Source organism: Schistocerca cancellata, chromosome 1 (assembly GCF_023864275.1).
Source record: "Schistocerca cancellata isolate TAMUIC-IGC-003103 chromosome 1, iqSchCanc2.1, whole genome shotgun sequence".
NCBI classification, from domain to species: Eukaryota; Metazoa; Arthropoda; class Insecta; order Orthoptera; family Acrididae; genus Schistocerca; species Schistocerca cancellata.
Genome location: NC_064626.1, coordinates 740,059,904 through 740,077,547, shown reverse-complemented (window position 1 = coordinate 740,077,547; position 17,644 = coordinate 740,059,904). Strand labels below are relative to the sequence as shown.

At 38.2% G+C, this 17,644-nt stretch overlaps 2 protein-coding genes across 2 annotated transcripts in view; one reads left to right on the top strand and one right to left on the bottom strand.

Annotated features, from left to right (window-relative positions):
• The window catches only part of LOC126185554 (U3 small nucleolar RNA-associated protein 18 homolog), a 91,071-nt gene extending 78,149 nt beyond the window's left edge, over positions 1–12,922 (bottom strand). Inside the window, exon 1 of the mRNA XM_049928138.1 lies at positions 12,844–12,922. The gene's annotated coding sequence lies outside the window, so the exon portion shown is untranslated. The remainder of the gene's footprint in view (positions 1–12,843) is intronic.
• Positions 12,923–13,114: 192 nt separating this feature from the next.
• Positions 13,115–16,980, top strand: LOC126185570 (nucleoside diphosphate kinase A). The gene is made up of 4 exons (XM_049928140.1): positions 13,115–13,376; positions 13,454–13,555; positions 16,531–16,643; positions 16,747–16,980. Exons 1-4 carry the CDS (start codon positions 13,200–13,202, stop codon positions 16,865–16,867), a joined length of 513 nt encoding a protein of 170 aa, XP_049784097.1. The 5' UTR covers positions 13,115–13,199; the 3' UTR covers positions 16,868–16,980.
• Positions 16,981–17,644: the final 664 nt, after the last annotated feature.

Genomic DNA, 17,644 nt, shown 5'->3' with positions numbered 1-17,644 from the left:
TAACACATTGAGTATCCACAGAACTATTGCAGAACTACTGTTCTGTTCATGAATATTCTTGAGAACCCCCACACATCCCTCACGTAGACAACAAAGATAAAATCTGACGATTAAAAGTTTGAAAGCAGGCAAAAAAAGGAAGGTCTCCACTCCTGAACATGCAGTAAGAAACGTTAATGTATTTTACAACACAAATATTCTCTAATACATACATTATATAGATTCACTAATAGGACTCCTATTCCATAAAGAGCTCTGCATTTTACGCAGTGATATTTTCTTTGTTATTATTAGAACAATCTCATAAACAGCTGTTTTCATTTTTATAAAATGTGAGTATCTGCTAGCTGTTTTGAACTACTGGCACAGTTTTAGCATACCAACAGGCGATGCAAAAACTAACAATACTATTCATGTGCAACAGGCAGAATAAAATTAATGTGGCATGAGTAGCGGGGATTTCTTTCCTTCTTTCTTAAGTTACTACCCCTTATGCAATGCAGAACATCAAGTACCAAATTAACAGACATTATCATACGCTCTAAGTCACAGAGAACATATTTCTGACTGTTGCGCATTTCTTTCTTTTATTTCTTAGTTTCATGTCCTGGTGATCCTTGTTGTGAACATATCATAGGATATGGAACATATCAGTTCTACAAATCTGTTATGGTATTATGCAAGCAGTACTACTTTCATAGTTAAGAATTCAACTTAGGTTCTATTACATAAAAATAAATTTTACAGAAAATATATCACACAGAAATAAATACATTTACAATAGTAAATAGACACGATCACACATGAAGGTCTGGGAATGTATCTGAGAGTTACAGGTACATCGGTACTACTCATGGTGGATCAGAACTCTCCTGTAGTGTAAAATGGTGCTTGCAATAGGAACTTTGATAAGATGTTTCTTCAAAATTTGTCATCTACTAAACTCTTGATCCGTGAAAGGAGTGCACTAAAAATTTTACAACCACTAAGTGGACCCCCTTCCGTACCATATGCAAATTTTCATGCTCATACTGAATATTGTTTTTTTCTTCTAGTATCATGACACTGATACATATTATTAGGTTTGAAAAGAGGCTTTTTCCCTTTATGAAGGGGTGTAAAGCTAGTTCGCATCTCTCTCTCTCTCTCTCTCTCTCTCTCTCTCTCTCTCTCTCTCTCTCTGTGTGTGTGTGTGTGTGTGTGTGTGTGTGTGTGTGTGTGTGTGTGTGTGTGTGTGTTCATTTATCACATGGGATTTTTGTGCTGTGGCTTTATGGATGTGATACTTTTTATAACATCAATATTCAATGTCCAAAAGTAAAGCAAAATTGTTAAAACACACATATGTTCTGTACATAGATATAAATGTAGATATATTCCAGGCCACTGAAGATACCTTGTAATTAATAAAGGCAAAATGTGTATGGCAAGAGAAAAATGTTTTGTCCAGTTGTGATTAGATGGTTGTAAAATTATAATTATCAACATAATATTACATGCATTTGTGAATGACAGGACAAGAAATAATTAACAATGTTTGTTTTATTATTATTGCTTATATTGGGCATTAGACCAATGGCCTTGTCGCAGTGGTAACACCAGCTCCCATCAGATCACCCACCACTGTTCGGCTTGGCTAGTACTTGGACGGGTCACTGTCTGGGTCTGCTGAGTGCTGTTGGCCAGCGGGGTGCACTCAGCCCATGTGAGGCCAATTGAGGAGTTACTTGATTGAGAAGTTGTGGCACTGGTCATGAAAACTGACAACGGTCAGGAGAGCGGTGTGTTGACCACATGCCCATTCACATCTGGTGGTGCCTAAGGGCATAGGATGACTTGGCATCCAGTCAGTATTGTTGGGCCTTCAAGGCCTGTTCGGACAGTGTTTGTTTGTTTTTATATTGGACATTAGTTATGGTATATTCATCCCTTTTATGAAAACTCCTGTCATCCTACTGTGGTCTGGTATTTCAAGTTTTTAATATTTTTGAAGGTATTAATGAAAAGGACATCTATGCCCAGAACCCCGTACTCACATGAAGGTACCATTAGTTCGTTGATTATGGTTTAGCTAACTTTTTGTGTTGTCCATTGTTCATTCCTTGAGGCTTGAATGTAAAACATGTTAATGACATCATAAGATTAATGGTGCAGTACCAAATTTTTTCACTAATGCCACTTTTCTTGAGTCTTGCTTCCCTATCTACTCCAATTCCAACATGGCAAAAATCACACACCTCTAAATATATCTCTTGTCTGTGTTTAAAGTTTAAACGCCTCTGCAGTCCTCACCATTATTAAGTTTTGTTTTTGTTCGTGTTCATATTATCGTCATTACCTATCATACTTTCCATTTGATTAAGCACCTGTCTCAATTTTTGTTCACTTTCTAAGACTAATACTGTTGTCAGCAGAACATATTATACAGTTTTTCTGTACTCCCTTCTCAAATGCCCCTCCTTTTTGTAAAAGCAAACCGATCCTTCCTATTCTACTTAAATTTCCTCTTCCATTCTCTTGATAATGTACTCTTGAGTGTTTTTGGCACATGCAGTACAAGTCTTTGCCTGATGCCCATCAGAGTTTTGCTGCATTTCTTAAACACTTGGGCATTTGTTCCCTTCAAATTTGTACCCAAACATTTTGAAACACAGAAATTTCTGTTGAATCTCCTTATTTTTGGTTAGCCTAATTTCTTCTGTGAGCAGCTGTAAAGTTTGTCCAAGTACTGTTTCCATCTTCCAACTTTATTTATTATTTTTATTTTTTTTCCCCTCTAATACCTAGTAATCTTTTTCATCTCTGAGCACTGTGTTCCTTGTTCTACACTCCCTCTAGGGATTATTTTTTCGACTGCATGCAGCATGTATGATACCACATTTCAATTTTTTTTAATCTACAACCCAGTCATTCTTTCTAGGTTTTTCTACGTCCATGGACAATTTTGTTCTGAGTGGATGATGATGTAGTGTTTCACTTCCAACATTTTTGCCTTTTCTTTATTACCACCAAAGCAAGGTGCTGCAGTGGTTAGCACACTGGACTCGCTTGCAGAATGACAATGGTTCAAACCCATGATCAGCCATCCTGATTTCGATTTTCCATGGTCTCCCTAAATCACTTCAGGTAAATGTGAGGACAGTTCCTTTGAAAGGGCACAGCCGTCTCTTGACCTGGTTGACACAGGCATTTACTATAAAAATCTCAATAACACTGCTTTTCATTGCTATATCCCACAAAATGAATTGTGGTAACCTCACAATACTATTATGCACAGTTACAGAAGTGGAAAAATTTTATAATTTACAACAATCTTAAGAGAACATTTAATGAACGGAGGAGCATTCAGATGTTCGAGGCCAACAGGGAAGCTGCTTAAAATAGTGAGAAGAATAGTGACACTAAAACTGCCAAACTGGTTTCTCATGGAAAAGCTTACAATAGGATCAGCCTCTGGCATGTGTACCAAGTTACAACACTATATGTCAGATGGGAAGTCTTTGAGCATGTTAGAAACAGTTTGAATTTCTCTCAGTATAAGTTAAGAGCAATACTGAATCAATTGCAATAATTTATATGTGAACTGGTATAACAAATAATGAGTCTTGGAATGATTGAGATGCCTTGAAAAACTAGTAGCAAGTGTGTAGATGGCAATCTGTGGAACAAATACTGATGCAGGCTAGCTGTGTGGTGAGGTGTTCATAGCCACCTTCTTGATCTACATCTTTGTTCAGATAATTGTAAATTCATCTTTGCTGATGACACTACACAACTTGTTGATAATTCAGTAGAAAAACTTGAGGTTTCAGCTAGTAAGGTTGTAGGGGTATTGTGAACTGGTGTAACATAAATGCTCTTTCTATTAATTACAGTAATAGCAAAATATACCCATTTTCACATAACCTTAGAAGATAAAGAAATGCGAGAAAAACTAGGTGATCTGCAGGTAACTTGGGTGGGTAGTTCAAAAAACCGGGGTATACATACTGATAGCAAACTAAACTGGTCAAACCACATCTTGGATTTGTGTAAAAGACTGAATCCTGCAACTTAAATACATTGTCTGCTGTTATAGGAATATGACACCATTAAATCAGCTTATTATTGTTATTTCGTGCCATTTTGGCATATGGAATCATATTTTGAGAAAATCAGCCACTTTTTTGGAAAGTGCTATGCACACAGGAAAAAGCCATGGGAATCATGAGTGGAATCCACCCGAGCCACATGCAAAAATCTTTTTAAGAAACTCAAAATCTTCATGTCCACTCAACAGTGTATGTTCTTTCTGATGTGTTTCTTAAAGGGAGATGTTTAGCAAACTCAAATGGCAGACTCTGCAAGAGAGGCAGTCTGCATCGCGATGTAGCTTGCTGTCCAGGTTACGAGATGGTGTGTTTCTGGATGAGGTATCGAATATATTGCTTCCCACTACTCATACCTCCCGAGGAGATCACAAATGTAAAATTAGAGAGATTCGAGCACGCACGGAGGCTTTCCGGCAGTCGTTCTTCCCATGAACCATACGTGACTGGAACAGGAAAGGGAGGTAATGACAGTGGCACGTAAAGTGCCCTCTGCCGCACACCGTCGGGTGGCTTGCGGAGTATAAATGTAGATGTGAATGTAGATGGCAGTACAGAAACATAAGAAAGAAACAGACAAATCACTAATATAACAAACGTTAATAATTGCAAACAAACATCACTAATATAACGAAGTTTAAGGATTACAAACAAAAATTAAGTCTATTCATATAATCTATCGACACTGGAGTTGTGAGCAGGAAGTCGTTGGAGCTCTCATTATAGGCTCTTCTGGAGCACTCCTCAACAATGTGGCTGATGGTCTGATTTTCTCTGCAGTCACACTGAGGGGATGGTATTTTACCCCATTTATACAGGGAGTAAGCACATCTGCCATGACGAGTTCGAATCCTATTTAGAGTGGACCACATTTTGCATGGTAGGTCAAAACCAGGTGGCTTTTGTGTGATGTAAGGCATGTTATGATTTTGCCTTGCGTTACATTTTTCAGACCATGCGTTTGATACTGAAACCTTCTTGTACACAGGTCCTTGCTGTTCTTGTTGGCGGGTTCCTCGATCGAAGCCTATTAGTGTTTGCAGCCTCAATGTCTTGGTGGATTGTTAGGCTTCTATTTCCCATGATGTTTTTATATTCACGTACAAGGGCGTCAGTACGTTACAGGTATGGCGGCAATGAAGGCCACTGATGTTATCAATTTTCTCTGGAATCCCGCCTCATTGTAAGTAGTAAGTGACAACACCTGGTCAGTACAACTTCTTCCTGGCCGAAAGCCTGCCTGTTCAACTGGGATCACCCTGAGCAATTCTGGGCTAATTCTGTTATATATAAGCCTCTCTAGTAATTTGTAAATTACAGACAGCAGGGCAATTGGTCTGTAGCTTTTTGGGTTGTCAGCTGGCTTCCCAGGCTTTAGAATAGCTATTACCTTAGAGCGTTTGAGTTCTTGTTTGGATATTGCCAGTTGGCATGATGTTTGTGAAAAATCAAGCCAGCCATACTTTTGTATACTTGCCACAGTTTACTATGAATTCAGGGTGAATGTTGTCGAAACCTGGTGCCTTTGTTGGTTTAACAACTTTCAGAGCTTTTTCTATTGTCTTTGCTAGAGTAGGGCGAGAGTGTTCAGTTTCTGTGGCTTCATTTTTTAAGATTTTGAGTTCTCGCTTCACTTGGATTGTATGTGTTTTATCCTTTCGTGTCCTAGATGTGTTAACTAGATGTGCAGCTATGGCATTTGGTCTTACAGCTGCTTTTTGTCATTGTGCTGGTGGGCTGCTCCCTAGTTTTCTCAGCAGTAACCATGCTTGCCTGCTAGACGTTTGGAAATTGAGGCTGTCTACTGTTTCCATCCATTTTTGTCTTCTGGCAACATCCAAGCTGTGAAGCAGTTCATCCGCTATTTCCTGATATCTGGATTCAAGGAAACTTTGATATAGTTCTTCACTGGTTTGGGACCATCCAGGGCTGTATTCTTTGCGGTACCCTCGTGGTATGTGCTTCTTGGCCGTGCTTATCATGGCACCAACAAATCTTTGGTAATTTTTGCTAGTAGATGGTATCCATCCCAAACATTTGTCTAGACCTGTGGAGAACCCAGCCCAATTGGCTTTTTTAAAATTCCGTCGTGGGTGAGGAATAGAGGTAATTAGAGGAATTTGAGTTCCTAGCTCTATTATGATTGGACGGTGTTGACTGTGCGGAAAGTCAGGCAGGACTCTACGTGAGGCCATGAGAGGTTGGTCTCTGTTGTTGGACGAGACGAAACACAGGTCACAAATATAAAAAAAAAAAGGGGACGCAGATCACTGGTGTTACTAAGACACATTCAACAGTTAGCAACACCATCCAAAACATATCAAGTAAACAAACGGTCATTCCCTGGTGCTGTGAAAAAGAAATCTCTTATGGCCGAAAGCAGAAGAAGAAAAACAACACAAGCAGACCAGCGTCTATTAAATTTGTAAGTAGAAATTATACTATCACGACAGCACACACCAGCAAAAGTGGCAGACGCATTTATAACCTCAATATAAAATGTCCAAAATGTAAAGCACAGTAATTTAAACACCAAGGATGCCTTAGAAATAATAACAGGTAAAACATGTATGACAAGAAAAATTTTTTATTCAGTTGTGATTAGATAGTTCTTAAGTAATATTATCGATATCATAATAATAAAAAAAAAAGCTTGTCACTACGTATGATTAAAAAAGGACCACTCTCAGTAAAGTATAAGTGTTGAGTTGTCGGACACACAAAAAAAAGAAATAAACAGTAAAGTATAAATGTTGAGTTGTCGGACACACAAAAAAAAGAAATAAAATTTATAACCCTTTGACGAGCAAGAGAGTAAAAAATACACACAGAAAGCATACTTGCCTGTGCCCTTACATGATGCTGGCTGGATGTCCAGTTGGCACCATGTAAGGACACCATAGAGAGAGAGAGAGAGAGAGAGAGAGAGAGAGAGAGAGAATGTGAATCTGAAACCATTACATTCTACAATAACTTTCCTACAACAAAGACTGTCACTTCATTTCTTTGGTTTCAACAATTTAAAGCCAAACTTTCACATACAACCTAACCTACACAACAGTTCAGTCTGTCAAAATTTCCATTTAATGCAAACAGTGCCAAGAGTGATGTCTCTGGCCAAAGCAGAATGACAATATGGTGATTTTGAAAAATGAAGAAACTGTATAACAGTTGCTTAATCCACAATCTTTTATTTTGTACATGACCGGTTTTTTAAACACTTGAAGTGCCATTATTTATAGTAAAATAAATAAATAAAGAAGATTAGATGGATAGATCACATAACTAATGAGGAGGTATTGATTAGGATTGGGGAGAAGAGGAGTTTGTGGCACAACTTGACTAGAAGAAGGGATCGGTTGGTAGGACATGTTCTGAGGCATCAAGGGATCACCAATTTAGTATTGGAGGACAGAGTGGAGGGTAAAAATCGTAGAGAGAGACCAAGAGATGAATACACTAAGCAGATTCAGAAGGATGTACGCTGCAGTACATACTGGGAGATGAAGAAGCTTGCACAGGATAGAGTAGCATGGAGAGCTGCATCAAACCAGTCTCAGGACTGAAGACCACAACAACAACAAATAAATAAAACAAAATCACTTGATCACCTGAGGTTATCACCAACCCAATGTTGTCATGGAATCAAAGGTTCTGTGTCAAAAGGGAAAAAGGCACAAAAAATTCCACGACAACCGTTTCCCTGTTCTGCATGACGAAGAACACAAACATAGTTTTCAGTTTGTGTTCCCCAATACACAGCATGGGCCAATAATTGTTACGTAATTTTTGTCCCTTTCAGCCTTTTGACATGGAACATTTGGTTCCATTACAACATTGGAGTGAGGTAACCTTAGATGATTAAGTGACTATCTTTTTACAACAGATGATAGAACTTAAGTGTTCCAAAACTGGTCTTGTACACAAGAAAAACCTGTAGATTAAGCAACAGTTCTGCAGTTTCTTGATTTTTCAAAATGGACCTGCATAGTTTCTGCTGCCCCATAAGAACAACTCTCTGTACAATATTATGATCTTCAATATATTCAGCATCTTCAAAATACATATGGAGAGCAAGTCACGACCCAAAGAAAATAAACAATACATATAAACAAAACACACAAACCTCTGCAACTCCAGCTACCCATTATGGTGCTCTTTATCCAGCAAATTCTAGGTTGGGAATGGTATAGTACTTCTCCAAGTCCGCGCTGATGGAGTTACCACCCCCATAGGCATTTTAAAGCTGCTGCCAAGCTCACCACTGGGGAGGAATCCGTGTACCTTTCCCGCCTACATCTAGCGCATATCACATGGTCAAAAGTGACATCATTAGTAAAGTTAATGCGGAAAACTACTTAGATATGATGGCCAGGTTGGCTGGCAAACTGGTCCCATTGTTAGTCTGCAACACTGATTTGATCTGGCATCAGCGTACCTCCCAGTGTCCCAAAAGCAGGCAATTTTAACTTGCTATTCACAAATGTTACACACATTAACAAGTCAAATAAACCAAAACAATGAAAAGGTCATCTACACATAATAAAACAATGCCACAAGTGTGAGAATAAAACGGACAAAACATATAACATAAAAAGGAAAGAAAGGAAGAGCGGCTAAAATTGGGCAGTCCGGCAAAAGGTGGATGACTGTCATTTGGGAGCCACAGCGACACTGAGGTGGGTCCTCGAGGCAAAGTAGGTAACCATGCATTAACCACGAATGTCCAATGCCGAGCCGGCAGAGGACAACTGATTCCCTGCAGGATGTATGCATGGAAGACTTCCACACATTCATAATCTCCTTAATGACATGCAGTTTGTTGTGCGTGCTGTTATGCCATTCTGTCTCCCGAAACCGGAAAACCCTGCGGAAGCATGTGATATGGCCACCAGCTCTGCAGTGAAAACACTGCAGTCAACTGGCAAGGAGTGCTGCTCAAGTCCTCCATGAACATGTGCGAAGCCTACGTGACCATCAACCATTGAGCCCTTGGTGTAAACCACTTCAGAGAGTGGCGGGGTTAACGGAGTCCTTGGCACCATGCAAAAGGTCCAGACAAAGCTGTGGCCGAGGCGTTCACCATGGAGGCATACATGAATGGACCGCAAGTAGAGGTGGTAAAGGGAAGGACTCCAGCTCAGAGAGAAGCGACCGCATGCGAACAGCAATCGTTAGCCCCGATTTGTGTTGCCGATGTGGGAGATGAACTGCCGCGGGCGGGAAAAGGAGACGGTAATTCAGATGCTCAGAGGAACTATGAACGCGTGCTGTGTAACTGGTGAGCAGTTGCGCAAGTCTGATCTGCAATGGAGGGACACCAGCCTCCACCAGTACACTGGTCCCTCTCCCTGTTCCAATAATTCAGAAAAGTTAAGTTTGATTATTCATTAACCAAACAGATGCACAGATCATTACATTGCATGAAATTCAAAGTGATACTTGATACTGATGGATAGAATCAGCAGCACTCGGTGTGTGTTTGCTGATAACACCATAGTATTCAGGTAAATGTCGTAGAAGGTTACAGGATGAGTTGGTCAAGTTTTTTTGTGGGTGCTTGCTATAAATGTAGAAAAAGTTAAGGTAGTGCAGACGGACAGCATAAACAATCCTGCTATCTTCGAATACAGTGTCAGTGGGGTGCACAGTCATGCCGATTAAATATCTATGCTTAACATTGCAAAGTGATATGAAATGTAATGAGAATATAAGGACAGTAGCAGGAAAGGTGAATGGTTAACTTCGGCTTACTAAGAAAGTTTTGGGAACGACCAAATCTTGAATGTTTGGGATCCCCATCAGGTGTCAGTTAAAGGAACGCACTGAAGCAATTCAGAAGCGTGCTGCTACATTTGTTACTGACACGTCTGATCAACACATAAGTGTTATGGAGATGTTTCGTGAACTCAAACGAGAATCCCTGGAGGGAAGATTGCATTCTTTTTGCAACACAATGTTGAGAAAGTTTAAACAGGAATTTGCAGTTGACTGCAGAATGATTCTACTGGCTCCAACTAACATCTCACATAACAACTGCAAAGAATAGATTACAGAAATTAGGGCTTGTAAGGAGGCATACAGACAGTCCTTTCCTTTGCTCCATTTGCACGCATTTTCATCAGCATTGTATGTGAAGTGGAACATTAATGACATGTGTGACTCTGGTGTACATGGTACTCTCTGCCACACACCGAGTATTTATGTATGTATGTACGTATGTAGAATCAGTGAACAAAGATGTCACCTGAAATAATCAACAGTTTCTTTATAATATCAAATCATCTAAGGGAAGGCTACTAATGCACAGTGTTTTTCAAGAAACACTAACTAATGAATACAATTGTTGGTAAATTATCATCTGGCATTTTCATCAGCATCGTATGTGAAGTGGAACTTTAAAGTAAACAATGACTTGGGTGATATGTGACTTCAAATTCAAGTTCTTCACAATATGCATACCAAAAACTTCTGAAGAGAATTGCACTACTGATATAGCCTGGTAAAGATGTACTGTGCTACACCGAAGATCAATGATGTAGAGGTATTACAGGGTAGGTCATCCATGTCAAATAAGCTTGTGTCTGCTTTGGTATGAGTTTATGGATAACTGACATTGCAGCTTTGGTGCTAATAAAAGAAAAAAATTATCTTTGAATTGTCTTGTTTGAATCTGAATTTTTTAAAACATGAATTAATCTACACAAAATTAAAATTATTTTACACCCTAAAAATATAATTTACCACCCAATTTAAAGGCTATATATAGTAGATGGAACTATTATACAAGCATAAAAAATATATCTGGGCTCAAGTGTGATGTTGCACCCCCTGAAAACTTGGTTTTGGAATCCGACTGATCTGTTGTGTAGCCCGAGGTCTAGGATAGGTAAGAAGGCGATAATTGGTTGTGAGTCAGAGTCAATCAATTTAAATGTCAAATGAAGGTTGTGATAATAGACTGACCTGTGAAGTAACCTAATGTTTACATTCACACCAAATTTAACACACTTTGCCATATTAAACATTTTTCCTCTAAGCACTAAAACTGCAAAGTCATTGTTTTCACAAAATACAGTGGAACATCATCTAAAAAATATAAGCCTGTCTTCATGACAAAACTTAATTTTGGATGCCAAAGTGCTTCTGGAACCAAGGTGCCACTCAGCGCTGGGCACATACGCAATTCAGTATCAAAGGTGAAGAAACGCAATAAGTGACCGAAAATGTCCCAGGACCTATGGATTTGTAGTCTGACATTTATCCATCGTATCACTGAGCCACACAAAGTTTATTTACATGTATAAAAATAACAAACAGCAGTGGGTACAATAATGCACCCAACAAGTCTGCTCACTGAACATTGTTTCCAATTGCAAGATAATGAAAGAAGAGGCAGTGGGTAGATGAAAGAAGAGGCAGTGGGTAGATTAAGATTATCAAGGATGATGCAGAAAGGTGTAGGTATGACATCAGCTGTAGCTTTTTTTTTTAAAGAAACCACTAAAATACATCTTAAGCCATTTAGAAACACCATGGGAAACCAAAACTTGGATGGTCCATGAAAACAAAGTTGACACTTGGAATGGTGGCTGATTGAGGCAACCATAAATGGCAAATGCCTCTACAGTTGGTCCCATATGCCACAGAGTCAAGTGTTAACTTAGTTTGTGTGGACAATATGATTTACTGCCATACATATTACATGCTGTCACAGTATTTTTCAACAGTATATTGCATGATATAGTAAGGGTAAAAGCATCCTAAACAGAACTGCATTAATATGTAATTAAAAAAAAAATTATTACAAATGTGACTGAACAGATAAAATTGTAATTTATGGCATACAACTCTATTTGCAGTCTGTGCCATATGCGCAACAAAACATTATGCGATTTATTATTTATTTGCCCATAGACCATTTGGTACAACAGCATCGGACATGAGAGAGCACACGCACACACACACAAAAAAAAAACATTGACAAAATTGGATAGGATAAGGCTGTGATAGTGCAGGATGAGTACAAGATTAGCAATGTATAGTTATGTATGTACTAATGATGCCTTAGCCAGCACACCAAAACTGTTTGGAAGCAAATAAATCAATTCAGTTTCTGCAATTATGCGACATTTCAACAGCTTCCATTTTTTTCTTGTCTGAATTGTTTATCGCCCACTTTTCACTTCCTTACTACACGACACGCCTGACAGAGGCTTTAGTTCCAAACACTCACTTTTATATTACATTCTCATCGTAATGAAACAACCATCTAACAAAAGTTTGGTTTGAAAACCACGATGCCCTACTGCTTTTGCTTCCATCCAATATGTGCACAGTCTAACCGTCAGTTCGCCACATTACCACAAAATTCGTGGTACAAACTGGGGTCGAATACTAACGTTCAGGATATGTGGCTGGACACTTTTACCCATGCAGATAAGAAATCACTTCCACTCAAAAGATACATGCACAAAATATTGCTTTAAGAGGCGGTGTCGAGTAGCGTTACACACCTAAACGCTCTTTATCCAAAACGCCTACAAACAGTCGGTACAAAACCTGAATATTTTATCATGAATTTTAGGAACACTAGTCTGAATAATTCCAATAGTACTCATATTCCTGCCAAGCGAAAACGCTTCATATTTAATGGTCAGCGATTATTATATTAATTTGTTCTTATGTAAATAAACACTCTTAAATCAGAACATAAGCAACTACTGAAAATTCACAACAAACATTTTACACTCACCCGACAACTCTGACAACCTCCGTACCAGAGTTGATATCAAAAAATGTACACGAATCCAAAGATGATTGTACTATCGAAACTGCAATACCAATGTTGGAAAAAGTGACATCAACTTCAGAAATATTTTGAGATTATGTATGAAAAGGAAAATAAAGGCAAACTTACCACAGTTGTCACTCTTACGCTAACATCTGTGACCAACTCAAGACCTTTTTTGCACTGGATATGTCTCCATTCACCCGAGTCCAAATTTTCTAATATCTGTGACCGCACAGTAGTTCCCACCGGAACCTCATAAAACCTAGTACATTTTACCGGCTTCCTTCTCTGTCTTCTGAGTTCCTCGTGGACGTCGTATGGTTATTTGTACTGTTCTGTATATTTTCTCCTTATTTTCCAAAGCAATGGCAGCAAACAAGGAACGTACATTTATTATGGTGAAACCAGATGGTGTTCAACGAAATCTTGTTGGTGAAATAATAAAACGATTTGAAGCTAAAGGTTTTAAACTAGTAGCGATGAAGTTTGTATTGGTAAGTTACTATGATAGTTACTAAAAACATATTTTCCTCGTATACGTATGTTACATTGATCAAATTTCTATTCGTAGCCGTCGGAAGACCTGCTAAAGAAACATTATGCTGAACACATTGGGAGACCTTTCTTCGCCGGACTGGTAAAATACATGTCTTCTGGCCCGGTTGTAGCAATGGTAAGTAAAAACGTTCATCTAATGGATCCCAAGAATACAAGTATATGGAATTTTAAACAGCGATGTGTTAAATATGTGGTGTATCAGAAAATACCACGTGGCGTTAATTTTTTGCGACTTCTGTCAAGAACGTTTCGGGTTTCACTTGTGCTATCATCAGCACTTCAACAGTTTGTGAATGCTGAACCAATGCAGACTCTCTGAATAAATAATAGGTTTTTTTCCCCTTTTCTGGCCAGCTCTAGCTCAGTGCGCAGAAACTGTGGAAAAATTTGATTACAAAAATTTAATAATATGGCTTCCTAATACCCGTGAGGAAAGACATGCCTAATTATCGATGTTCTTGACTGTAAGGTTTCGTTCGTTTCTCTGAAAGTACGTACCATTGCAACACACATTTAACAAATATTGACTGGTTACCAGTTTTAGTCTGGTATGCAGTCTGCCATTCTATGGAATAATTCCGAAGCAGTGGGGTCTCATAACCGCCCGACCGTAGTTTCCGTTGATTCCCCATAACCATCTCTGGCATTTTCCTCAATTGAGGACTGCCGCACAGTCGTTTCCCTTCAGCCGAAAGGGCAAGTTCATCATTTGAAAAGATTCTCATATGGACAAGACATGGAGTACTCATGTCTCTGTTGTGGAATGGTTTACAGTGTAGTATACCTCCCCCTTTCCCCATGAAATGTTGATTCTGGTACCGGATTGATCTATAGTGCCTGATGTCTTCATTCACAGCAGATTTAGGGCCTAACCTGTTTTAACAACTAAAATTGCAATGTAAATTAAAAAAAAAACATTAAGTAATGAGTTTGATGGATATTATCACATGTCGTACACAAGTTAAGAAAAATTCAATATGGTACACTTCTACTGTTGTTGCAGTCTACCGTTACTTATTGGCAACTCATCGTTCACTCCTTAATATACACATCATTCTCTAAAATACCTTTCTTCAAAACACGCTCTGGACACCCTCTGCTTTGCAGTTGGAATGCGCACTGTTGTGACGAGATGCACTCACTATATATAAATCATTACCTTATTTTATAAATTTTATTCAGCTGTAAGCACAGCTAAATGACTGGTAAGATATATTAAAATCAACTAGTTATCACTTACTCCTCGAATGCAGCATGTGGATTTGTATACTGAAGCTATTCTGGACCTTAAAATAAACATAGAATACATGTTAGTGTAGCTGTGCATCGAAAGTATGACTTTAATTGATAAAAGTATTAGGACATTTTAGTGCTTTCATTGTGGGCAAACCTCAGATATGTGCCGTGGTTGGAAGAAGTGTTGTAAATGACACAAATTAACTTTCTTGAAGCCACATTGACATATAAATCTGCTCAAATCACACCACCATGAAATTGTTGAATGGATGATATGGCAAGAGAACAATTAGGCATCAGATTAAGGAACATAAAGAACTGGAATTACTAAAAATCTGCAATGCTAAAATCAAACATGCTCTTTGCATGGCATGCCACATGTAGCCTCAGTGTGGAGAGAGAAAACAAACTTGTGAATATAAAAATGTCTGTTGCTAAAGCTTGAGTAAATTGGTTACATCCCATTATAAATTTTATGTTGTGCCTAATTTGTTTTTTCCGCACTTCCTTGTGTTTTTAAAATTTGAAGCAGGATAAAGTGAGGGAGAACTAAAATACATGCCCATGTTTTTGAAGGGTAGCTCTTATTTCACATCAGCTAATATTCTGGTAAATGGAAGTGAAGGTGAATCTTTCATGCAAGAGCAGTAGTGCAAAAAATCCTCAGTGTACAGGGAAATCTAACATATCAACATCTTTACTACTTACAAATATTAAGATGTCAGAATTACCATATTAATTTGCTGTTTGACCTTACAACATAATGGTATGACATGTAAAGGATGGGGTCTAGAAATAGTTTGTTTTCTATTGAGTTGTTCCTGCAATTTTTTTTTTTTTTTAACCTCAAACCATATGCTAGAACTACGAAGTTTAATGGAACAGGAATGCTAAGACACATTTATGCACAAAACATGTGAAGCCCTGACACCACTTCATTACTCTGATTCATCTTGACGTGTTAGTTTCTTTTGTACTATCTACAACAGAGGAAACTAAAAACTATAGCTGATACATTTTTGTGTAAAGTTACACAGCAGAGACAGTTTCCCTGCCATTGGATAAGAACTGGATAATTTCACAATTTATCAGCTCACAGAAATACTGATCTTGACTTAAATTGTAAAAACCTTTCTGAAACAGAAATTTTAAGTTCTTGTTCACTCTACAAGCAGGGACACTGTTGTGGGTATTGTAACTTGAATTCTCAGGCATGCAATAGATTAGCTTGAATCAGCTATTTTTTAACTCGTTTAGCAAGGACTTTCATTCTTTTTACTGTGAAACAACAAATGAGTTCTGAACTAGTATAGTTAAACTACTACTAGAAAAAGCGTGGGAGTAAAGGGAGGGATAATTGCAACAAAGAACTGTACTGTGGCTTGTATATTTTCCATTTCATTGATCTGATATTTTCAGCATGTCCCACACTACTTTTAAATGGTGGTATTAACATTGATGAAATGTTTCTGAATGTTTGAAGGTAACTTAATCTCTTGATGCTCACTTGGGTGGGTTATGGTAGCAGAGTTAATGCTTTTGTGTCTTAATCTTCAACTGTGATTTGACGGTGTAAAGATTGTAGGTAGAGTTAATATTTTTTATTTGTGTGCTCAGACAACAATTGCAAGATTAACAGGATAGGGTGTGTTGAAAATAACAACTGTGGAAATTGTGATGAACAATGTTGCATTGTACAAGGTCTAGGTTAGGTTGTAGGGTCATACTTGCACACTGCCTTTGTACACGTACACACCATTAGCTTGTATGTAAATGAAGAATTGTAACTGTTACATGTATTGAGACTGTTCAAACATAATCTTTAATCTAAAATTGCTTTTAAATGTTTCACAGGTCTGGGAAGGATTGAATGTTGTCAAGACAGGGCGTTTCATGATGGGTACAACTAATCCGGCTGATTCAGCACCAGGTACCATTAGGGGTGACTTCTGCATTCAAGTGGGAAGGTAAATTATACAAACAGAACAATGTGGTACATAACACCTAATTAAACTATGTAGTGTTGATTATACCATGCTGAAATTGGATCTCATTTTGTTCTTTCTGCAGGAACATCATACACGGTTCAGATTCAGTGGAGTCAGCACAGAAGGAAATAGGCCTCTGGTTCGAGTCAAAGGAATTGGTTGCTTGGCAGCCAGCAACTCAGGCATGGATCTATGAAGACTAATTGAATCTTATATACTGTGTACATTCCAGTTACACAAAATGCGCCATTTATGTGATAATAATAAATTTTTCAAAAAAAGTGTAATAATGCATTTATAATATTGTGTAGATTACCCCCTCTAAATCTGCTTCAAATTGCCCAAGTAAATTATTTTAACTTAAGAATCTATAAATACAGGCTCACAATTAGTCTGTAATTACTAGTTGCTGAAAGGTGATATGGAAAACAAATGGACAGGGAAATCTGTAAGAGTATTGCTCTAGAGGATAAAGGTATCTTCACAAGAACCAAAGAAACATCTCTGGATGTAACAGTATCTGTCTTCACAAACATTGCCAAGTACATTCATTTGTATCTACAAATAAACAAGAATATTGCACTTGTTCCAAGGACTGAAAACTTGATAGGTTGGGAAAAAACGTGAACGGAAATAACACTTTTATTTAATGCTTCATGGAAGATAATTCATACCATTTAGTAATCTTTCACTAGGACATGGAGTGAACGGATGAATTATAGGTGGAGAAATGAGTGTTTGATGACATTGAAATTTGTCAATGAGTTTCTGTGTCCTTTATGATTCTCATGAATGTGAATATTTGTTTCCCATGATTCAAAGGACTGAGTGTCTGATAATAGGCTCTAGGCACATTTGTGTGGAATAGCCCAACATGTTGTCATGGGAAACTCCCCATTGCACCCCCGCCCCTCCATTCCCAGATTTAGTGGTGAGAGCCCAGTAGACAGCTCATCAAAAACCGAACACAGGTGAAACAT

Coding starts and splice junctions, on each gene's coding strand:
- LOC126185570 (XM_049928140.1), top strand. CDS start 13,200: ATGGTTATTTGTACTGTTCTGTATATTTTCTCCTTATTTTCCAAAGCA. Junction 13,377..13,453: donor TAGCGATGAAGTTTGTATTG/GTAAGTTACTAT, acceptor TTCTATTCGTAG/CCGTCGGAAGACCTGCTAAA. Junction 13,556..16,530: donor CTGGCCCGGTTGTAGCAATG/GTAAGTAAAAAC, acceptor AATGTTTCACAG/GTCTGGGAAGGATTGAATGT.